General features: G+C 37.9%; 1 protein-coding gene across 1 annotated transcript in view; it reads right to left on the reverse strand.

Moving 5' to 3' along the window:
* The window catches only part of CSE1L (chromosome segregation 1 like), a 40,983-nt gene extending 20,298 nt beyond the window's left edge, over positions 1 to 20,685 (reverse strand). The window contains exons 1-11 of the mRNA XM_023534084.1: positions 20,534 to 20,685; positions 11,892 to 11,987; positions 9,034 to 9,176; positions 7,229 to 7,330; positions 7,008 to 7,153; positions 6,561 to 6,651; positions 4,914 to 5,021; positions 3,438 to 3,530; positions 1,459 to 1,626; positions 1,219 to 1,348; positions 56 to 138 (exon numbers count right to left, since the gene is read on the reverse strand). Of these exons, the coding sequence (XP_023389852.1) occupies positions 56 to 138; positions 1,219 to 1,348; positions 1,459 to 1,626; positions 3,438 to 3,530; positions 4,914 to 5,021; positions 6,561 to 6,651; positions 7,008 to 7,153; positions 7,229 to 7,330; positions 9,034 to 9,176; positions 11,892 to 11,976 (1,149 nt within the window). The 5' untranslated portion in view covers positions 11,977 to 11,987; positions 20,534 to 20,685. The remainder of the gene's footprint in view (positions 1 to 55; positions 139 to 1,218; positions 1,349 to 1,458; positions 1,627 to 3,437; positions 3,531 to 4,913; positions 5,022 to 6,560; positions 6,652 to 7,007; positions 7,154 to 7,228; positions 7,331 to 9,033; positions 9,177 to 11,891; positions 11,988 to 20,533) is intronic.
* Positions 20,686 to 25,049: the final 4,364 nt, after the last annotated feature.

Here is a 25,049-nt window from a genome sequence, read left to right on the forward strand (position 1 = left end):
TATTTACTAGAAAGGGAGCAATTTTAAAATTGGCCTGCCAAGAGAATAACAGTTAAAAACCAAAATTCGTACCAGATCCTTCCAAGTCTCTTCTTATGTACTCCTCCGAATTATCTTCAAAGGCTTCTTCATCAGCCGCTACAAAGAGAGATGACATGTCAGATAGCCCCTCAAAAGACATAACGATCACTGTAATTTTGCAGCTGAGTATGCAGAAAAGTATGCAGAATGGCCATGTTTTACAGCAAAGTGTTCTTTCCCAGCATGACTACTTCATATATTCTTATTTATTTAGAGCAACAAATGCTGCCCTGAAAGGTTAGGGAATAGGTAATTCAAACAGCTGTGATACCAGCTCACTTGCTCTAATGTGACAGCGTCCCCAGAATTGGACCTTACCACCAACTTTCAAAAGTAAGTGTTGGAAACCAATCTAGGGATACTAACTTTTTACTTGCCAGATAAGGACATTAAAAAAACCAAACAAACTAACAACTATAATCACTATTATTTCACTACCAAGAAAGGAGGACAGATAATATCAGAATAAAGATCTGTCCTTTAAATAGTTTTATGAAAACATAAAAGGAAATAAAATCTCACAGTATATTGACCTTTATTTCCCCATTTTGTTTGAGATCATTTGAGAACCAGTGATCTAACGGCTGCTGTGATATAGAACACACTTCCTTCCACATTTAATACTTGCTCTTCCCAATTGTAAGAAGGAAAGACATTCTGTATACCAATATAGACTCTCAGGATTCTCTTAACCTTAAGCACAAATGAAGTGGGCTTCCACTCTTATTTAAAGTTATCAATCACTTCTAGTCTCAAGTCAACTGTCTAAAAATAGCTATTTGCTTTCATGAAATACTAAATCAAAATCAAATTATTTCCTAAGTTGAGAACCCGGATAGTTTACTTTCTTCTCAAAATAAAAGGATTTTTAAAGTCTTATTTATTATTTCTATGAAAAAAACCTCCACAGTGCACAAAAAGCTCATCACAGCAGCATTCATTTCACAAATGCCTTTTATATCACATTTTCTGTCTTGGTTTAGAAAATACACAATAAATGACCTACAAGAAGTTTCATTTAGCAATTAAAAAAATTAGAACATGTCACAAAAATAAGGAGATGACTTAATTAGATTTATGCGCTTTAAAAACAAGATTTTGACTCCTTGAAAAAGTTTTACACTTCGCCATAATCACCTCTAAACTCCATGTTGGGCACAATGACCTTTTCACAGATGCTTGTCAGTGTGCTCTGGTCCTCAAACAGATTCTTATAGTGAGGTCGCTCACAAACTGAAGCCAAAAATTGAATGGCATTACTTACCAACTGCAATAAAACATACACAAAAAGCATATTTTAAAAAGCAAAACAAAACCGTTTATTTCTGGGGGAGGATAGGAAGGGGAACATCTTAATTATTGTCTCTACCATCTTACCAAGTCATATTTAACCTCTTGACCTGTTGTAACTAGTAAATTCCAGATGGCTGTGACAAAACGAGGCAGGTACCGTTGAAATTCTTCATCATACTTTTGTGCATACAGTGCAGCATTATCACAAATCTGGGATTTTAAGAGCTCCAATAAACCTGCTTCCTCTTCATCCTCAAATGAGAAAACAGAAAACTCAAACATATAACTTTAATGCTACCATAAATACAGAGAGTAACTTAATTCCTGAACTCTAAAAATTTAAATCCAAAGCCAAGTATTGTAAACCACATCTATGCCGCTGCCAATTTATTTTCTTAGTCTTTCGAATAAAAGATGAAATACTTCTCATGCATTAACCACTGAGAGCAGCTCTCAAAAGTTTTCAAGTTAAATAAAACCTTTTCTTCTGCTTGCTGAATTATAAAATATTTATATATTAAATAGAAAATAACATAATTCCTACAGAAACCTGAATGGTAAACATTACATCACACCTTCCTTTGTAACACAGTTGGTTGTAGTGTCTTCTGTCTCCCAAAAGGTTCTCATTTCAAATATATTGAGATGTGGCCACCCCCCGCCGCCCCAGTAAGGTAATGCTATAGGATTCTCACAAATAGTATTCTGGTTGTAATGATAATACAACGATCTAAATCGAGGGTCAGCAAAACTATGGCCTGCAGGTCTGCTGCCTATTTTTGAAAGTAAAGTTTTATTAAACAAAGCCATGCTCATTCCTTTTTTTCATTTATACCACTTACAGTATTGCCTATGGCTGCTTTCAACTATAATTGCAGAGTCAGGCAGTTGGAATAGAGACTGTATAGCCCACAAAGCCAAAAATATTTACTACCTTTACCTACACATGAAAAGTTTGTCAAACCCAATCTAAACCATGACAGTGGTTTATACAATAATCTCTAATATAATAGCAACCCACAAACACCTTTTGAGCTGTATTACATGCCAAGGAACTCAAATTCAGAAGAGATAGAGACTTCCCAACAACCAGCTCCTCAAGCTGTAAATACAGGGGATGCTACAGTGAGATGACACAAGGGAAGCACGTGGTTAAATGGACAAACAGCTCCCTCCAAGATGAACTTCCTCTAGTGTTAATGTGAAGACAAGCTTTGTCTTGAGGGAGGATTTTTCCCTCGTGGACTGACAGAATTACATTATGGAAGCCATTATGTTTTGTTTTTTACTTAATAAATCTCAGAGACAAAATTTGCTATACACTCACAGGAATGATGCTCCCTCTGCACCCCACTCCCCTAAACTGATGTGAATCATCAATTCTAATTTTTATTATATCCAGTGCTGAAGTTTAATATTTTACTTTTTATGTTTCTGTTTCTTGGGCAAGAGGTAGGTCATAAATACACAGAATAAGTGCTATATGTTGAAAAGCATGTTACAAAACTCAGATCAGAAACTTTTATACATTATGAACTTTTATCTGTCTCCTATTTCCTACACCATAGATGACTTTTTAAAAAGAGCCTATTATTACAGATTACAGAGGTTTATGTTTTCTTAGCATCTTCAATGACAATTTTCTAATTCATAAATGTTCACAATGTGAATAATGCCTTACTTTCAAAAATGTGATGAAATACCTTATCCATAAATTGTGACCTAAGCCAGGTCCACAATAAAATTAATTTTCTATACTACAAATAACTAAATATGAAACATCCCACATAATCAAATTATTACTTGCATTCTTTGAATTTTATCTATTAACAATGTAAGAGGAAATAATTTTTAAGTAACCAGAATGCTAAATGTTCTCAAATAACTATTTCATTTTCTGAAGTCTAATGAACCATCCTACAAGGTTTTCAGAGAGTACATAAATAATTATTTTAATTAAAAAAAAATGAGATAATTGACATATAACATATTTCAAATGATTCTTAACTTTAACAAAAGGCTACTCAGGAAACATTTTAAACAATATTTTAAACAATACTTACATCAGTTTGTAGAAGCTTATTATCTAATGTCAGGAGAGTATGAAAATTGTTCATCCAAGTTTCCATATTATCTTCAAAAAATTCAGGGAGATCCTAAAGAACACATGCTGACTTGAGACTTTTGATTAAAATAAGTATGCTATTTACATGCTTTCTCCACCACACCAAACATTTTCCACATGCCTACAGACTCAAGTGCACACTTCTCAGCCTGAGCCAACTATTCCCTATTTTGACAAGAATTCTCTACTCCAACTAGGTCTGGCTGCTGAATTCTGACCTTTGTTTATATGCTTTTAAATGGGGCCACTTCTATTTCCTGTCCCAATCTAAATTTATTTATTCCTTCAAGGTCCAGCTAAGACTATGAAGCCTTTCCTTACAAAAATCAGTGCTTACCAATATATTTCTTTTCCTTTCTGAACCACTGCATTTAGTATAAAATGACCACCAATTCAGAATTATTGTCCTACAGTTAATGATTTCCTGCGGCATAGTACTGCCTTCTTAATGAGGGCCAAGCCCCCAAGGGTAAAAATTATGTCTCTTTCTCTTGGTGCCCCTGATTATGCCTAACAAGTTATTAAGAGTCTCATTGTACCTGACTTCTAGGAAACAATTCAAAAGATATAAGCAAAAACTGGTATCCTTTAATTAAGAGTTCCTCAAAGTGTCCAGCTGAACAGTGATGTGGGTATACCATTTGGGGCTGTTCCTCTTCTATTCTACCTATTCTTTTTGTTGGATGCGCTCCCTAACATTGTCAGTGTAGTCATACTGCAAGGATTAAGTCCAGGTACTTGGCTCGGGCTCTGAGCAATGGAAAGGCCGGATCCTCCCTCCTGCGTCTCAGTATGGTAACCTGTACCAATAAGAACCCCTGCTGGTTCCTGGAGCCCTGAATCTTAATGATTCAAAAACAGAAAGAATGACTGGAGGCCACTCTGTCAGTACTAACAAGGTGACCAGGCATTTTCTGCTCTAAGACCATGGCCGTTTCCTCTGAAATGCTGCTGGTTCTTATACCTTCCAAGCCTAGTTCTTCAATTTTTTTCTCTCCCAGATATGCTTCCTATAAAAGCCTTTTTCATATAGGCTAACCTCCGATCTAATCAAAACATGGCTCCCCCAGTGTTAAGAGCCACTCAAATGAGGAAGGCCAAAGAAGGTGATCTCTCAGTGTTCTTAATAAAAGAGTATAGAAGGTGACTCTCCAAAACAGTCACTTAGAATGTGGGGTGCCCCTAACTCACTGGTATATAAGAGAATGGTACTCTACCACATGAAACATCCACTATCGTGTCTAGGAACTACCATAAAGTAGAACACTATCAGTAGATAAAGAAGGGAGGGGAGTCAGGAAAAAACTAATTTCTTTCAGAAAAATCAATGCTGGCACAGACGTCTTCAAGTGAAAAACTATATATCTGACAACAAAAAATAAGAATCAAAAGTCAGAAATAAAACAAAACTTACCTGAAAATTTAAACTGTAGAACAGTTTTGAGATCAGGATTAGGGAAGAAAAAAGAATCCTCAGGGCAGAGGCATCGTTTGCATGAGTACTGCAGAGTTCAATAGTGGCCTTGGAGAGGAAATCAGGAACACAGTTTAGTGTTACAAAGCCTCAAACAGCTTCGCACTAGACTCACACTACCGATATTTCTTCTCTAAGATTTGGCTTTTAAATCGCAGTAGTCATTTAAGAGATTCTGGGAAATATTTTAAAGTACATATTTTGAAATGCCTATCATGGCACTACTAAAAAGTCTGATATTTTGGACTAGATCCACTCTCCTCTGTGCCTACATATAAATATATCACACAAAACTGTCTTTATATGTTCTCATTAATAATTCTCCTGCCATTTAGCACTTAGGTTGTTTCTAATTATTTTATTATTCTAACAGCAATAAATAGGCTATCTATAAAACTTTGTGCACACCTCTGATTTTCATAAGTTGAGATTCTAGAAGTGTATTAACAAAGCAGAACAGTATGCTATGAGCATGGGTTTTGAAAGCCAGACAGATCTAAATATAACCCAAACTGTTGCACACAATGAACTTTACTTTGACCAAGTTATTTTACTGAGCCCCAATCTCTTCATCCGAATGAGAATAATGCTTGCCTCATAGAGAGAATAATAATTAAATGATAAAAATCTACACAAATGGTCCTATTACTTTGTGCACAACTACTATGTAAGACACTTGACAAATATTACTTCCTATATACTAGAGTTAGGAAAAATAAATATTAGGGTTTTCTTAATGAAATGTCAGACTACAGAAAGCTCGTATCATTTATAGTCCAATGGACAGGCCACCAGAATGTTCATTTCACTGCACTCTGGCTAAGATTTTCAAATCATTAAAAAGAAATAAAAATCTTTGCCAATCCAATAGGTGGGAAAAACTGACCAAATTTTGTCCAATATTTTTTAAAATAAAAATGTACCATCAGTAAGACATTTTAACCATGAAATAGCCTGTGAACACTCCACATTTTAGAAAGTCGTGAATATCACAACTCTCCTTTTGAAAACAGGAAGTGAGCACTGTTTCTAGAGTCAGCAAAATTAGATTTGAGGCCTGGCTCTCTTTTTTTATTAACTTGTGTGATACTGAACCCTCTTTCCTTATCTGGGAAAAAATGGTTAATACATCTCCTTCAAAATTTTACAGGATTCTCACAAAGAAGAACATGTTTAGGAAAGTAGCCTGTGCATCACAAGACAATGCACAAAATATTAATTATAAACTAAACAGTCTAATCAAAATGTGGATCTATTCCTTTGGAAACACATATTCAAATGTTAGAGAGAAACAACATGCCTGGAGTTTGCTTTTAAATATTCCTACAAAATAAAGGGACAGGGAGGAAACAAAATTTTAAAAACAAAACATTAGTAACTGTTAAACTTGTCTAATAGATGCACAGGAGTTCATTATATATTACCATCTGCTTTATTTCTGTGTAGGTTTGAAATTTTTCAAAATAAATGCTGCTCTAAATATTACCCAGCAAATAAGCTTTCAAAGCATTCTCTTAAAATTTATACAAATATTTAAGCAATCTTAAATAATAAGAAATTTTAAAATACCAAGATAAAATTCCATACCTTAAATAGATTAGTCAAAGGCAAAGCAAAGGCATCCAAAACAAGTTTAATTTCAGTCCATAACTCGTTTGACTTAAATTCATGTCGGTATCTAGAAAATTAAGGTAAAAGAGGTAAATTTATAAGTTTTTGTTTAATGACTTTAGGTCTTCAAGGACCAGGTTAGATGAAAAACTCTGGCTAGGCAGTTTTCTGAAATGTGAAGGAAATTCCTGGTTTTCTTTTTAAAGCAATCAAGTGCAGTTTAAGAACACTAGATATTTCACAAGCAATATAAGATAAACACTTAAGTAGTCAAGAAGAAACACACGGAATAACGAATTGAGAGGCTTATGTTCTAGGATTATCATATTCAAAGGAATGACAATAGTCACAAAAATGTAACTGTTTACATGAGCAAACATTTGAAAACTAGTATTTTTAAAATATGAATTTACACACCAATACCTTTTAAATAAAGAATGTGCCGTACGAAGGACTCCATTAATTACATGGAAATCTCCACTCTGAAAGCGATTCACCATTTCTGTCAACAAGTCAGGCCATTTCTGAGGGAAATCTTCTCTGCCAATAATGCTAATGGCATCACTTAACTGGGGGAGAGGAAAAAAATAATTAGATGAAAGCTCTACAAACAAGACTACCTAAAAAGCAGGGCCCTACCTTACCTGCTTCTGAATTTGCTCTGGACTGCTAAGCATCAAGTGTACTATGTTGGCTTTAATGGCTACTCGGTCAGCTTCGCAAATTTTGTTTGGTTCATCTTCAACCTAAAAGCAAAACATCCATGAGCAAGTAACATAAAATCCATGTCCATGACCAAGTGGGTCTGTAGATAAAACAAAACCATTTCTTATTTCCTGGTTTCCTAATAAAAACACAGAGGAAGGCAGGGTCTTTCCTCTACATGAATGGGTCTCAGATTCCTTTAATAATTTGATGAAAGCATTAACCCTTTCCACGGAAAAATGTATGTTCCATCCTAAATGCAAATACTGTAATACGAATTAATGAGCTTCTGACTCTTTGATGCCAATAAAACTGTTTTATATGTAAACTAATCAGAAAATGTGATTTAAAATCTTCATATTTAAGATATAGCCCACATTCCTCTTCAAAAGCCTCAATTTTGACTGCTATATTTAAGTCAAAGGTCTTTTCAATGAAAGTCTCAACTATTAGGGTTTGAATGCACCCAGGGATACAACACCCAAAGAGAGAACTGGAAGCCTCACTAGTTTTACAAATCAAGATAGAGGGAGAGGGCTAGCACTTCTACAAGATGGAGGAATTTTTAAACATTCTGTGATTCACCAAGTCATTTATCCATATGTAGTTAACATTTGATGATACAAGCTAAAAAACAATATTTACTATTTTTTTAAATTATTTTATGGAATGAGGAAAGTTTTAAATAAATATTTAAGCAGACTTAAGGTTGACTTTTTAGAAAAATTGACCATTTTTGTCGCCCATGATACTTTCTAAATATCATTACTGCTATCACGACAAAGCAATTCTCATTCTTCTCTTTATCCTAAGCCTATAAATCTTTGTTGTAGGGATATTTCCTGTATATCGTAGGATAGTTACCAATATCCTGGCTTCTAGCCACTCCATACCAGTTAACACCCATTCTCCCCATCACCAGCCCCAAGCTGTGACAACCAAAACATCAACAAATACCCCCAACTGAGAACCACTATCCTAAGCTAAAGTGAGGGAAATGGTTCTTAATTTATAATTTTACACCTGTAGCACAATAAAATTCACCTCAAAATTAGTATATATTTCCATATCCCACAAGACATAGGGCACAATCCCTTATCAAAACTTCAAATTATTTTGCATTCTACAAATTATTTATATATATAATGCAGTTTTCCAGCTTTCTATAATTTTTCCCAGTATACAAGAGAATTTGCTTCAATTATTCATTTAGATTGTGTTTTCCCATGTCTCATGAGTAGACAATGAGCTACACTTCAACCATAATGGAGGCTAAAACCAAGTCTCACAACCCTCTAGCAACCTGGGTTATGAAGTGGAAGTAATCTATATGAATTCAAATCAAACAAAAGGAACTTTGGAAAAAGGTCCTGTTTGTCGGTTCTTTCAGATTTTCTACGTAGACAATCATGCCACCTGTGAACAGAGACATTTTATCTCTTTCTTCCTGATCAATATACCTTTTATTTCCTTTTCTTTTTGCATTAGCAAAGACTTCCAGTACAATGTTGAAAAAAAGTGGTATGAGGGAACATCCTTGTCTTGTACCTAATCTTAGCGGGAAAGCTTCTAGTTTCTCACCATTAATATATGATGTTAGCAGTAGGTATTTTGTAAACAGTATTTTGTTGAGGAGGGTCGTTTCGTTTTATCTTTAATCTGTGTCTGAAACTTTCAGAAGTACTGCATGTATAAATTTTACAAACATACAGGGTATTAAACTATGTATTCACAAAATACTTACAATTCTCCAGTTTCTTTTAATATAGTTCTTGAATGTTACTGAAGCACACACTTTGATAACATTATCCTGGGACTTCTCCAATAATGTTAAAAGCAACAGTGGGTAATTCTGATTTCCTTCTACAGATTCAAGAAACTTCTCAGCTGTAAAAAAATTTCCATGTAAGAAGATTTGTTATTATAACCAAATCTTTCCACTCTATGTATATGTGAACTTCATATATCTGTTTGAAGCATCAAAAAATGGAAAAATTAGGATGCTTTCCTTGGGGAACCTATCAAGGATCTACTGGGCCTCTCATTTTTCTTATCTATTAAAAAGACTATATATGATGTTACATTAAATTTACATAATACCTCAATTTTCAAGTCACTTTACCACCCATTAACTCACCTGATTTTCACAAACCTATTAAGTGGTCTGACTGGAAGATCATCCCATTTGAAGGAGAATCTGCTTCTCAGATTTTATGACTTTAGGGCAAAAGTTATTCACCCTGTCTTGTTCCAGAAGGATTATTATTAGTACTACTAGTAACGGTAGTAATATTTCCTTTATAGTACTACTGTGGTTAAAATTAAGTGAGTTAATTCATGTTAACATATATTATTATGAATTACAGGGGTCTGGTGCTTTACTCACATATATTTCATTAAGTTGTCACTACTATCCAGGAAGGTAGGTAGCAGTATCCTCATTTTAAAGACAAGGCCACTGAGATTAAGCAACTTAGCTAGAAAATTCACATCACTGAAAAAGTTTTAGTCAAGTCCTTATTCTACCATACTAGCCCTGAGTTTTCTTCGCAAATTAAATATTTCTGATACCAGCAATAAATTTATAGATTTTATCCACATATTTACACTCATTATACTTAGGAATATTAAATCGCTTGGTTTACTAATCACGCAGTGACTATTTATAGCACTTCTAATTTTTTCCTTCTTAAGCTTCATAAAGCAACAGCCATTTCAAGGTTCTAATATGTATTAAAAAGGTCTGTTAGCATCTATTATTGTCTATAATATGATTTAACCTTTCTTCTTTCTAAACTGAGTCCTAAGAGTTTAATTTCCACCCTCGAACCCTCCCTGCTCTGTGTCCACCGTGTCTTTCTTGAAAGATGAGAAGTACAGAACAGAAAAATGTATTTCAGTAGAGAACACTCTGTGGTTTTGTATGAGTCTATCAGGCTTTGACTGTTTCCTTAGTGGTCAGCATTCTGTACAGGGCAACACACTATCCATGATTTGGAGAAAAGCCCATACAGACTGCCAGATCTCTTTCCTAAACTGTAATATCCTGGAAGCAACTGTCTCATAAGTTTAAGTCTAATCATTCCTTTCTGTGTTCATGTCCTTTAATTTCTCACAGAACATTCACAATGTTTCTACACACTCAAGGAGCCTCAGAATGTCTTCCAGTTCATCTATACCACCATCACATCTCAATAACCAAGGGAGCATAGTGATATCTGTAAGCTGGGCTCCACTATATATTTCCACGTCTAGATCATTTTATAAAGATGTTAAGTCAATCTACTACCAATCCCTGAGAAATGTTATGTTCATAACTCTTCTCAGAAACATCAACTTATTTCTATACTCTGTCCTAAATTCATAAAAATAGCAGCATCTTCGCCTCACAAAGATACAATTATTGAAAATAATTTTTTAATAGACATTGTTGGCAGAGGCTTTCTGGGAAAGTCTAAGAAGATTAGAGCCATTAATTTCCCTTTATCCAAGAACACATTACTTCTTTAAGCACTAATGGGAAGATCACAATTTTCCCTCCCAGAAATCAGAGGCTTTTCTAAAACAAGATGAACGCATTAGCCTGTTTACAATTCTATTTATTACATATAAAATGTACATATAACACACACGCATGCATTCACTTGTGTCTTCGTGGGGCCCTTCCAAAATCTTCATGAGCATGTACAGCAGTAAATTCTGAAGAATGTGGTTAAGAGGATTTCTGGTTAATATGGCTTACATCAAGGATCATCAACTGACTACTTACAAGACATATCTGGGCCCCCCAGAATATTTAAAGAAATACTCTAAGGTTTGTACATGTTTCAAAATTGTTTGAAGTTACTAGTCGCTATCATTTAAAAATGAGGACACGTCATATAAACAGCCTTATTTTTCAAGTAAATCTGGAAATCTGATCTTGCAAAACTAGTCTGAATCCCTCAAAGTTAACTGGGTCTAAATAATACGTGCCCCTTAACCAAGACATATAGTCACAGGATATTATTACCAGTCCCCACTCGGCCTGCCTCTCTTCATTTACCTCCACATCTGACTCCTGTAGGCATGTGACCTTGCAATTCTAAGTTTATACTAAATTTCTAATGGAAACTGGTCACATTCAGGAGGAAAAGAGGAAGAAAGGAACCCTAGGTCTTAAAATATATTAATTAAATCAAACCAACACAGAGATTAAGAGACAGTGTCTGATTACTTGGTTTAATTTATTTAATCACTTTTTAGGCAATTAACTCTCCATCTCTATGCCCTAATTATTACAACTCTAAAGGCAAGTGTGGGGAATTTCAAAAAAGTGAAGAGACAAAGCATTCTAAACATACTAGTACATTTTATTCCAGAAGATGCCAAATAAAAGCTATTTTCCTCAAAAAAAAACAAACTTAAAAAAAAACTACCATGTTATAACAGCTGTAAACAGCTAACCACACACTTTATGATTACAGAATGAAAAATAAACTATGTCTGAGAGTCCAAGTATAAATCTTTCCTTTTTTAAAAATTTACAAACAGGCAGACTACATAAAGGTTTCCCTCACCTGTACTGTATATCAAGCACAAGGTAATATTTATTCTCTTTACCTGGACGTCTGATGGTAGGATCTGGATCAAGAGTTTTCTTTAAATATTCTGTTAGCGTTTGCAAATTCGCATCGCTGAGCTCCATTGCAACAGAACCTAAAACAAAAAGAGGGTAACTGGTCACAGTAATTTGCATAAAAGAATCCTTTTATATTATTGGTCTTCCCCTCTCTGAAAGTCATCCATTTGTTATGTTTAAGGTATGGGCTATAAGTCTGACTCCACTAAGATGGGCTTTTTTGAAACAATGGTGAGATAATTTTGAGATAAAAGAGAAGAAAAAACATACCATGATTTAAAAAAAAAAAAAAAAAAATAATAATAATAATAATAGGCACCAAAAAGCCATGTTGAAGAATTGATCAAAGTCACCATAAAGTTTATCTCATTTAAAATGCTAGAAAACAAAGCAAACAAAAAAGGTCCAAAAAGAAAAAAAAATCACTAAAATTTTTTGTAAACCCCTGCCACAAGAAATTAAAATTTTAAACAGTAAATAAGGATCCCGAAGAAATCTGAGATTAAGTAAACTAGAATAAATTCCTCTGTGTACAACATACAACCACAACTATTGACAAAAAACTAAATGGGGCTGAGAATTTGTTATCTGGGAAGATAATTTTGGAGTTCAGAAGATGGCAGCTGTGATTATGATTAAAAAGCAACTTTCTACACCAAAAGCAAAGGCAACAAAAGCAAAAATAAACAAGTGGAACTACATCAAACTAAAAAGCTTCTGCAGAACAAAGGAAACCATTGGCAAGATGAAAAGGCTACCTAATGGGAGAATCTGCAAATCATATATCTGATAAGGGGTTAAATATCCAGAATACAAAGAACCCATACAATTCAGGGGGGAAAATAAAACAATCCAATTTAAAAATGGGCAGAGGATCTGAAGAGACGTTTTTCCAAAAAAGACATATACATGGCCAACAAGAAGATGAAAAGTGCCCAACATCACTGATCATCAGGGAAATGCAAATCAAAACTATGAGCTATCACCTAATACCTGTTAGAATGGCTATTCTCAAAAAGACAAGAAATAAGTGTTGGTGAGGGTGTGAAGAAAAGGGAACCCTTGTATACTGTTGGTGCAGATATAAACTGACACAGCCACTGTACAAAACAGTATAAAAGGTTCCATAAAAATTTTAAAATAGGACTGCCACATAATCCAGCAATTCTACTTCTGGGTATTTATGCAAAGGAAAGAAAGCACTAACTCAAAAAGATATGTGCACCCCCATGTTTATTACAGCATTATTAACAATAGCCAAGGCATGGAAGCAACTTAAGTGTCCATCGAAAGATGAACAAAGAAAAGTGTAGTATACACATGCAACAGAATATTATTCAGCCACACAAAAAAGGAAATCCTTCCATTTGTGACAACATGGATGGATGTTGAGGGCATTAAGTGAAATAAGTCAAACAAAGACAAATACTGTATGATCTCATTTATATGTGACATCTTTAAAAACAAAACAAAACAAAAAAATCCCTAACTCACAGATACAGAGAACATATTGGTGGTTGAGGAATATGTGAAAGGGGATCAAAAAGTATCTTTCAGTTATAAGTCAAGGGGATGTAATAGCAGCATGGTGACAAGTCAAGAGTGTAATATATATTTGAAAGTGCTAAGAGAGTAAATCTTAAAAATTCTGATTATAAGAAAAAAATCTGTAATTATGTGTGATGATGGACGCTAATTACTTATTTTGGCAATCATTTTGCAATATGTACATAAAACTGGATCACTGTTATACAGCTAAAACTAATAATGTCAATTATATCTTAATAAAAAAGCAACTTAATATTCAAAAACTATATAAAAATCACAAAATACGCTATGAATGACCAAAAAAAATTTCACACTGAATGTATTACAAATTACAAGGTAAATAAATGGCTTATATAGCTATAACCGATAACAAGGCTAAGACACATACACACAAAATAGCACATACATAAAGATTACAAGTGTGTACGTGTGTACACGTGCATACCACTGCCAACAGACCAAACAGCTTGAGAAGGCTACAAATGGGACTTTATGGTCTCCAAGTTGTTGGTGAGTAGATAAAAGTGTGAATTTTCTTTTTCAGGGGTAGAGGGGAGAAGTGTTCTAAAACTGGATTGCGGTGATGGATACACAACTGCAGAAATTTACTAACACCAAAGAGTACACTTAAAATGAATAAATTCACGGTAAGTTATGAATCATAACTTATACCTCAATAAAGCTATTTTTAAAAACCCCACTTCTGCTTAGATCCCAATAGGCAGCACATAGGGACAAAGCTCCTAGAGAACCTGAGGAAATGCAGCCTTTTCAGGGCAATCATGCGCATTAATCTGGGGCCACTATGACAGAGAAGAGAAAAATAAGTACATAATGATTTTGGTAAAATGTAATACATCTAAGTGGAAAAGAGGTCAAATATACTATAAATCAAATTATTTTTGAAAATTTACGTATACCCAAATGTACAGAAAAAAACTAAAAATTTACTCTAAAATGTAAATGGGGGTAATGTCTACATGATGGATACGGTGGATTTTTATTCTCTTCATAGTCTTTTAGATTTTTCTAATATCTTACAAGTAACTATATGTATTAAATTTACTCTCAGAAAGTTATCGATCAAACTCAGGCTCTCAAAGGAACTTACAGACTAGTTGGAAGACAAGATACAACTGAAATACCAACTACAGATGTATAATTATAATCCCTTTCCTTTCAGGCAGCTAAACCTAGTTTGAACTGCCTGAGGCTATAAATTTAGTCTTTATCTCACTTAGTGAGTAAATTTGTTTCACCAAAGAAATACTAATGTGTTTTTTTTGCAGGGTGCTATCACAAGCCCCACTGGGAATGTTGCATAATCCACAGTGTGTGCATCCAAAAAACAATCCTGAATGCTGAAACACTTTTGTCCCCAGGAGTACAAGTGCCAAATGGATCACACAGACAGCAACTTAACTGCTAAGAGGTTAAGAAGAGTCAGTAGGTATTCCATGGTCCAAGATGTCCCATATGTAGATTTGGACAGGCAAAGTACAACGAGGAACCATCTCACGCAGGAAATAGTGTGAGCAAAGTGACAGACAAGGGAAGAGTACACAGCTCCTTTGGGGAATAGTGGACCTAGAGACTGAGATCAGATCACACAGGTTCCTCAATACTAAGCTGAAGAAGTTCATGATTTAATGTACAACACGAAGCCACTAAAGGTTTTTTTGAAATGAATGAAAACTTAATGAAACTCAAATGTAGGACCTTTGGGCTGGTAATGGTTTGCAGAATGGAGCTGAGGAAGAGAACATATGCAAGGACACTTTTAAAATGCGAAAGGTCACATTTATGAACTAGGCACAGTACTAGGTGTTTTATATGCTGCTTATTTCACATACTAACCATTTTATTTACAAGGAAGAAGACTCGGAGAGATTAACTAACTTGCCTCAAGTCAAACACAGTTAATAAAGATTAGATTAAATCAGTCTCACACTATAGGTCTACCCTCTTCCTGCTACTCAAGGCTCTCAGGTAGGAATAATGGCAGAGGAATGAACTAGAGTAGAAGCACTAGGAACAGCAATAGAAAAGGATCATGTGAAAAAGGACAGCCAGATGAGAACCAGGGAGAGGAAGAAGTCAAAGATGAATCTGAGATTTTGAATAAGACTTATCAAAACAACAACAAAAAAAACCAAAACCCTTCATCTCACACTTGGGGGGGAAAAAAAAAACACCTATAAAGAAAGGGGCTATAGCTAATGCTGTGCTTGTGCAGAGTACTCTTCCACAGCCAGAAACTACACCTTCTAAGGATAAAATGTGTTTGAAGTTATCTGTATTCTTCTTACTACAATCCTTTCCCTTAATTAGGAAACATTTTTATCATAAGTCAATATTCTGACTGACTGAATAGACTCCACCACTTACTTTTGATCCAGGGCAAACCACTCTATGGGCACGAGCATCAAATCCCACTCAACTACACACATAATTTATCACAAGGCTATTCTTTCTGGGTTTTATACCGAAACTTTGGAAAATGCTACACATTATATTCCCCCTTGTTGGAGATGCACTTTAAAGGGTTCAAGAACTCCAACAGTAAGTTTAGCATTGAGTTCCCCCCATTACTTGGCCACAGAGACACTTTATTATGGAACACACTTTGGAAAGTAGTGATATAATCAATTCATTTCCCATTCTTTTTTTTTCCTCTTTGAAATGCTGACTCTGAAATCATGAAAGTTTGCTGTTGCAAAGCAAAATCATTTATATCAGTGTGTATAAGTTGAAAAAAAAACCTGGTCTTTGCCACATACAAATTTATTCTACCTTTTGTGATTTATGCAAGGCATCATGTTAGGAACTCGTGTGTGGGGACAGAAGTTTTGCTGAGTTTTTAAATACACTCCTCAATAAATCTTCATTTTATTTTATGTTCCTATAGCACTGTACATATCTAAACCAAAATCTCTTAAATTCCTCATAATTATCTGTACTAAAGAGCCAAACTCCTTACCATGGCAAAGAGCCTCATGTAATCTGGCACCTGTCAACTTCATCTAATACCACTCCTTGCTTCTATGTTCCAGCCACAAAGCCTTCTTTCTGTTGCTTGAACCAGGCAAGATAGTTCTCCCTGCCTGTAATATTGCTCTTCCATCTAATTTGACATTGGGCATCACTGTCAGCTGTCAGCTCCTCAAAAGGGCCTTCCACTATTACCTACCTCATCTCTGTCATACTGTTAACAGGATTAATTCTCATCTGAAATATCTGACTTGTTATTTCCTATTTGTAAACACCTTAGGGCAGAGACTCTGTATGTCTTTGTCTCTATATGCCCAAAACCTTCAGCACTGTCTGGCACATAGCAGACATTCGTTAAACATTTGTTGCATTAACTAATGGAGAGTCAATATGTCAGTCATTCAGCTAAAACATAAATTCTCAGTCTGGATTGGAGACTATTCTTTGAGGATCAGTTATTACAGTCCCAACAGAACCTAAGAATTCAGTTGTATCTGTCAGATAAACAAATGACCAACTTGCCCGCCATAATTAATTTCTGTTCATTCAAAAGAGCTTCAAGAAAGAAGTGAATTTGAAATCTGTCCTGTATTACTGTTCATCATGGATGGCGGTGCTTATACTTTTGTTCCGGGGCTTTGCACTTACTGTCCCATTTGCCTGGACAGCTTTGTCCCTGGAGAGCTTGCATGGCTCACTGCCCACTTCGTTCAGGCTTCTTTTCAAACGTCATCTCTTTTCAGAGATGCCTTCCTGGACCATCCTATCTAAAAGATCACCCACCTCAGCCACTCTCCATTCCCTTACCCTATTTTTCTAAGTAAATTTTATCAGACATATTAATTTGCTTTCTTGTTTACTGTGCTTCTCTCTCCACTAGACTGTAAGTTCCATGAGCAGGTACTTTTGTGTTTTGTTCAGTGCAATCCCCCTGGACATCTACCACATATCTGTTGTACTATTTTCAAAAGCTACATACCCCTGACTGATTTTTCCATCAAAAGCACTATCATTCTTCACATTTATTCTGCTCAACTGTAACAAACAGGAAGAGGTAGAGACAACTGACTATAAGATCACATGACAGAATAACCCTAAAATGACAAAACTGAGGTGTTAGAGTAGGACTATTTTTAAATTTTTAAAAAATGTGTTGGAAAAAAAGGGGGGTGCCTACGTAAATATGCATACTACAGTCCCTGAAAGTTAAAATATTACATAGCTCCTAGAATTTTAATGTTAGATAAGGGATTAAATATTTGTCAACAAATCCTTTTTATATCTCCTTAGTGATGATCATGTCTGTAAAACCAATTTGTAAGCTTACCCTTGATTTGGGAAAGTATGACACATCAGATAATTTTAGAGAATGCTCCACAGGTATTCACAATGTACCAGCAAGCTCTAGGTCTAATTAGGTTATCTTATTTGTCAACAGGTGAAGATGTTCTGATACTTTAAAATATTAGCAATATATAAATGAAAAAAGCGTTACTGATTTTAAAATACTCAAACTAGAAATGGAAAATCTATTATTTTGTCTTTAAATAAGGGATATACTTTACTTTTTCCACAAAGTTATCTTTGGAAATTTCTAACAATATGCCATAAAAATAAGTAAGTAAATAAAACCATGTACCACAATAAATCAATGACGACAGACTAATCTAAATTCCAAGTTCTTCCTGTTGAATGAATGGCTGGACCTAAGTCTAGCCTCTTTCCCACAGGCCCTATTGAAGACTTTTGGAATAAAAGCTCTGCTTTCCAATGCCATCTCACAAACACGTGATATAAGCTGGTCCCAGATGTGTGCCTTTTCCTTAGATATTTCCTCCACTTTAGAAAACCATTCCTGAAGCTTTACATTTGAGGAAAGGGAAAAAGATCCAATGAATGAAAACTATCCAGCATATGCACATCAAGAACATACCCCAACACCTCTATCCACCCTCTCTGCTTTTTAATCACAGGAACATACCACTTAGAATTAAATACAAATTCTTTATGTTGCCTACAAAGCTCTATGTGATCTGGTCCCTATATACCTCTCTCTTCTTCACACACTACTCTAGCAAAGTGGATTTTCCTCAAACATTCCATTATTCCAAGCTTGTTCCCATCCTTGAGCTCGTGTACTTTCTAGTCACCTTTGCACTTTCTATCCCCTCTGCCTGGAATATTCTGTCCCTTCATCTTGCCATGGCTAGTCTCAGCTCAAATGTCACCTCTTCAGAGAAGTCTTCTTCAGCGGTCACATTGGTCTCACTTATCATTATCTGAAATTATCTAATTCATTTATTTGTATTCTTATTTCTTTCCCCCACTAGAACAAAAGCTCCCCAAGGGAAGGAACCTTGTCCATTTTTGTTTCTTCACTGTATTCCCAAAGATCAACTGGCAGCTCAACAAAGTTATTAAATGAAAAAGAGAACAAATTAATTCCAAAGCAAAAGCATTGCTCTCAAACCCATCCAATCCTGTATAGGATGTGGTTTCCTTTTGTCCCAGCTCTCAACTAGCAGAATTCAAGTAACGAGCAAAGTAGAGAGAATTCCCTTGCCCTGATAAAAGGAAATGAAAGATAAAGGGTCTTAAGAGGGAAAAGGCTAAGGTAGATCAAGAGTCCCAGCAATCGTGCAAAAACTGGAGACACACAGAAAAAGACCAAAAATTCGACTATGGGGGCCCAAGGGAAGGAGAAAAAGAGCTCTGGTAAGATCCAAGAGTAAAAGTCCCCTCCTGTGCCCTGAGGAAAAATAATACTTGTGCGTCTGCCATGTGGCAAGCACTGGCCACCTAAATACAGCAGTAAACAAACGAAAACAAAAACAAAGAAAGGTTCTCAAAGTTTTACTTCCCAGCAGTTGAGAAAGACAAGTAACAAGTAAACTATCAACTATAAACAAGTAAACTATAATTACACATAATAAGCAATGCTATTAAGTAAATAAAACTAGGGCGATGTGCGATGAAGAGTTGAAGGAAAGCAGTCCTTAGACAGGTTGGTCAAAGCAAGCCTAAACTGAATGAAACCTGGGAGGGCAGAGAGTCAGCCTTGCAAAGATCCAATATTGGTAATTTCCAAGCAAACGAAAGGCACGTCCAAAGGCTTTGTGGTGGCCATGAACTTGAGACATTTAAGAGAAAGGTCGGGTCAGTATGGCTACCGTGGCTAAAAAGAAGAGATGGGTGGAAGAGGCAAACAAATGGTCACGCCAGGTGGAACTTTGCAAACCACAGTAGTAACTCAGTGGATCTTCATAGCCACTTTACGAGGTAGATTATGTTTTGAACCCCACTTTGCAGATAAAGAAATGGAGGCTCGGCCAGATGAAGTGAATAGCCGTAAATTACGCTCCTTGGGAGAAGCTAAATCTGGAACGAACAAAGCCCATGCTCCGAATTAATACATCACAGCGTTTCCCTCCAGTGGGAGACCCCTACCCCATGTTACAGGGCAGGTGCACCGACACCCTGGAGCATGGACTAGAATTTAATCCTCACAAACAACTCAGCAAAGTGAGACACGAGGCCCAGTTTGGAGTCGGGGAGAATGAAGCAAGGGAAGTTAAGCTCCCCGTCCTCCATAGTAAAGTGAGTCCAGGGAAAAGGCGGCCGGAATTCCCGGTCCGGCAGCCGGGCAGGCCGCGCCGCCGCTCTCCGCTCACGTTGCGGGTGGCCCGGGACGCTGAGAACGGACACGCGGGCGTGACCAATGAGAGGCGGTCTTCCCGAGGGGCACAGCGACGGCGCAACCAATCAGCACGGCGCTAGAGGAGAAGGGGCGGGTGCTCGGACTGCTCACGTTAGGCCGCGCCGCGGCTGCCCTCGCCCCTCACAGGCCCGGGGGCTGCCAGGTCTGGGCCTAAGGCCTGGGACCACGCGAGATGAGGCAAGAGCCGTAGCGAAGGCCAAAACCTTACCCGAGGGCTCTGCCCGAGGCACAGGCCCACATTTTGCTCTCGCCCAAAGGCGCGGTCCTTGCTTCCCAGCGCTCGGAAGTACACAGGGAGCGCCTCATCCCTCTCCCAGCGGGATTCCCAGAGGCCACCTTGCCAGGCCGTGCATGCCCCAGCCCTACCTTGTGGGAATACGGGAACGGAGGAGAAAATCTCAGCCGCAGACTGTAGCCGTCACTACCTACTCTTACCGCCGCTCCACCTCACATTCAAACCCCGGCAAAATGGCGCGGCGGCGAGGCTGTGGCCGGGGCGCATGCGTGAATGGGCAGAGAGGCAGGGGGCGGGGCCAAGAGCGCTCGAGCCCCACCCAAGTTCGAATGGCCAATCTCAGGCTTGAATGACCCTCCTCTGTGTTTGCACTGACGTCACAAGCGACAATGCCCTTTGGCTCGAACCATTCTAACGTGCATCATAATCCCCATTTTCCTGAGATGAACACAGAGTTACTGAGTGGCTGGCTGCTGGATTGTGACCTATTTTAATGTCAGGGCTTGATATCAGGCACAAAGTAAATCATGTAACTTTTTAACAAACTGCTCCGGTCTGTAGTGTCACAGAAGAGAACTTACTGCCTCTCATGGAGCCTATGTTTTAGAGAGAGAAACAGAATAAACAAGATAATTTAAGATCTTGATAAGTGCTACAAGGAGAAAATAAAAAAACAATACGGCAGGCAGTGACTTGGAAGGTCAATGGGATGGTCAGAGAAGGCCACTCTAAACAAGTGACAATTGATTCGAATTTCAACGAGGAGACAGCTGTGTGAAAATCAGCCAGGAAAGCATTTCAGGAGGAGGGGATGCCAATAGCAAAGGCTCTGAGTCAGGAATGAACTAGGCTGTGGCTTAACGAAGTGGAGCAGGTCAGGAGATGAAGTCAGGCCAGCCTAGACCAAAGTTAGGACAGCCTACAGTTAAGATGACTGTGCCTTGAACCACCAAATTTATATTTTAAAAGGACCACCAGCTGCTGCTTGGAGAATGGACTGTATCAGGAGGTAAGAGCTTGAAGTAAGAAGGCTGTTGGAGGTCTCCAGGAAGGATATGTTAATGGCCTGGACTAGGGTGCATAGCAGTGCATAGATAGAGAAGTGGACAGCCTTAGGATATATTTTAGAGGTAGAACCCTTAGGCTCTCATGATACATTGAGTGTGGGAAAGAGAAGAACCAATGGTGGCTTATGGAAATCCCAGCCCTCAGTTTTGGCTACCTCCTCTGCCTCCCTCAACAGGCCCAGTTGTCTCTCCACTCTGAGCCCATCCCTTGGAATTGTTAGCTTGCTACTCCTGGGACTGAAAGGTATATTCTTTTGGTCATCATTTGAGGAAATATAAGAACACAAAATTATATAGACACTGAGAACTGCAGAGCTCTCAGCACATAATGACTCTGTCTAAACCTCTGCACTATAAGATGACAAAACTGCTACATGGCTTCCAGCAGCACGAGCCCCTTGCCCTAGGGTAATTGAAGCACAGGGAGGTTAAGCTCAATGCTGCCAGGGGGATTTTCTGTTTTTCTAGCCAACAGCTGAGGATGGGCCCCAACTTCCCTTAATTATATAGAGCATTAAAACTGTGATGCTAGTGGGGATGGGGGACAGGGGAGGGATGCTAAAAAGGCCTTAAAACTGTGAACTCTTCCTCTGTCCCTTTCAGATGTATATGTATCTTCTACAATTCAAGAATGTCTTTCTCCAGGACCTGAAAGTCATTCCTTTGAAATGTAATCATTAGAAAGGTAGATCCTCTGCCTCCCAGTCTGTGTGGAAGGCTGGTCCCCTAATTTTGGTAATTGCCAGCTAGCTGACACAGCTAGCCTAATCACTTTTACACTGACCAACCCTTTGTAACTTTTCACTTGGGCCCCTGCTCTCTCCCCTTGTTCTCTACTCCCTCATTCTCCATTTAAATTGCCCAACCACATCTGCCCAAGTCAGAATGGAACTCAGCTTTTTCACCTATTGTCAGTAGTTCCTGAATAAAATGTTTTCACCACTTTAACAATGTCCAGCTGTGTTTATCTTTGCACCCTAGCTACAAACATTTAAAAGCAATTCCAACGGATAAAATGTAAAAAGTTGCTGTTAGTGAAAAGTTTATGGATATAACTTTTTGGTAAAATTACTCAACATCTCTTATCATAGCCACAAGATCTGGCCCCTGCCTACCTGTCAGACCTCATCACCTTCCTCCCTCCTGCCTTCCACTCTCTCTCAGCTCAGCGGCCCCGCCTTCCTTTCTGTTTTTCCAAGTTCCTCAGAGCATTCATACTTGCTCTTCTCTCTGCCTGGAATGCTTTTCTTCTAGATCCTGAATGACTGGCTCCCCTCTCGCCCCAGTACATTCAGTCAGATTCTAGCTCAAATGTCACCTCCTCAAAGAGGCCTTCTACCCTGTCTGAAATTACCCACTCCCCACCACCCAATAATGTGACGTTTGGGGTTGCCAGATTAGAAAAGGAAATACAAGACATCCAGTTTAATGTGAATTTCAGAAAAGCAATGCACAATTTTTTTCGTAAATATTGCATTGGATACACATACTCAACAACACATTCACATTGAACGAGGTGTCCTGTATTTTATCTGGCAGCCCTATCTCCATTATGTCATTCCATTTTCTTCGTAGCATTTATCACTTCTGCAATTGTCTCTTTATTGTTCCCCCCACCACGTAAGGACCCTATTAGAATAAGGACTTCATCTTCTTCACAGCTGTACCCCCAATACCTAGCACAGAGTAACTGCTCAATAAATATTTGTTGAATGTTGAAAGAAATGCCCTATGTAAATAGGCGAATTCACTGAGAAAGGTATAAGTTATTAGGACATTGGTGAAAAGATGTATTTTTACTATGGTAGCAATAGTACGAGTAATCACCTTAATCATACTAATCTGCTCTCCTGGACATTTTCCTCCAGTCCAGGTAAGAACGACCCTGATGACTTAACGGTTTTCCATCTCTGAGAGCTAATCGTAAGAAGGCTGTCTGGCACCTTGCGTGGGTCTGGCATCTCTGCAGGAAGCCCTCACGCTGTGCCAAGGTTACCACGTCTGTGGACAAAGCTCCAGCGATGCTCTGTCCTCTCAATCTTTGCAGCCACAAGAACCAAGTAGGAAAGGGTCATGGAAAGGCTTGCATGCCCGCCCTTTCCACTCTCCACGGGGCATGGGTGATACCTGGATTCTCTTGCAAATCCCCATCCCCACACCCCACCATATACACTCACTCTTAGGTTTGCCAAAACTGCTAATATATCATGTTGGAATCCAAGGAAAGTAATCTAGCCGCTTTGAGGAGCAAGAGCTAAGTAGGGGTAGACCTCAGAGACATGGCAGGTTGGGTTCCAGACCACCAAAGCAAGTATCGCAATACATACAATGAGTTATAATATTTTTGCTGGGGAGGGTCTTGCTTTTAATTTGTAAAAAAATGCAACATCTGTGAAGCCCAATAAAGTGGAGCACAATGAAACGAAGTGTGCCTGTACGCATGTAGTTTTCTTTCTTTCTCGTCCCCAATAAAACAATCTGTCTAGTGTACCAAGAGACTTTCTGAAAAGACGGATTATCTATGGCATGCTCCACAAGCAAGAAAATTTTACCTTTTATTTGGATTCAAAACAGCATGGACACATCTGGCTGTGCTTGAAAAGAACAAGGCTTCTTTGGGTTCGATGTCACTTTTCAAGTCCACCAACATGCAGAAGAGTGTGGATAGCTAAAACTGAGAAGTGTCGCATTGTGGTTCCTTACCTTTTTCGAAATGGAGGCAACTTTCTTTTCAAACATGGTGAAAAATTCACACACTACAAAAACATTTGGTCTTTCACTAATTAGGACATCAGCTATAGGTAATGTATTGAACATTTATGTCCTCTATGCCCTTATTTTTCAAATGTTTTTTATCTGATGTTCTCTGAGAGGCACGTGAGTCTCCCATCATGATTCTAGCTTTGTCATTGTTAGTGTACTTCAGTGGGCTTTTGGTTTCTATTTTGAAGCTATTAGGTATTTAAAGGTTTGTGCCATTTCTTTTTGATAGTCTACCATTTGACAGTGTGTTTTATTCAAAAGCTTATCAGCTTGATATATGTTTTAAATATTTACTTATTGCATGTGAGCCCACATTTGTTTTCTGTTCCAGAGCCAGCAGATGTCAGTACTGTGCTGTGTTCTCCGCCCACTGGGCCCCATGCCCTAGGTCAGCAGTCCCTAGCCTTTTTGGCAGCAGGGACTGGTGCTTCTGTGAGAATTTAATGCCTGACAATCTGAGATGGAGCTGAGGCGGTGATGCGGCGCTGAGGGGTGGCTGTGAATACAGATGAAGCTTTGATGGCCCTCTGCTCACCTCTTTCTGTGTGGTCTGGTTCCTAGCAGATAGGGTCGTGGCCCACCCGGGGTTGGGGACCCCTGCCTCAGGTGATCTACATCTGTCTGCTATCTAACACATCGAAACAGCCCTTCCCTGGTGGGAAATCCCTCCTTAGGGAGGGACTGAAGGGAGCATCAAGGATGCAGTGGAGGAAAAGGATGGGGACCGGCGCTAATGGCCCTCAAGCACTGAAAGGTGATATGGGCAGTGTTTAAGAGACAGCATCTGGAGCCAGACTGCAGCCTTCAGATCTAGCTG

This window comes from Pteropus vampyrus, unplaced genomic scaffold (assembly GCF_000151845.1).
Source record: "Pteropus vampyrus isolate Shadow unplaced genomic scaffold, Pvam_2.0 Scaffold117, whole genome shotgun sequence".
In the NCBI taxonomy this organism is placed as follows: domain Eukaryota; kingdom Metazoa; phylum Chordata; class Mammalia; order Chiroptera; family Pteropodidae; genus Pteropus; species Pteropus vampyrus.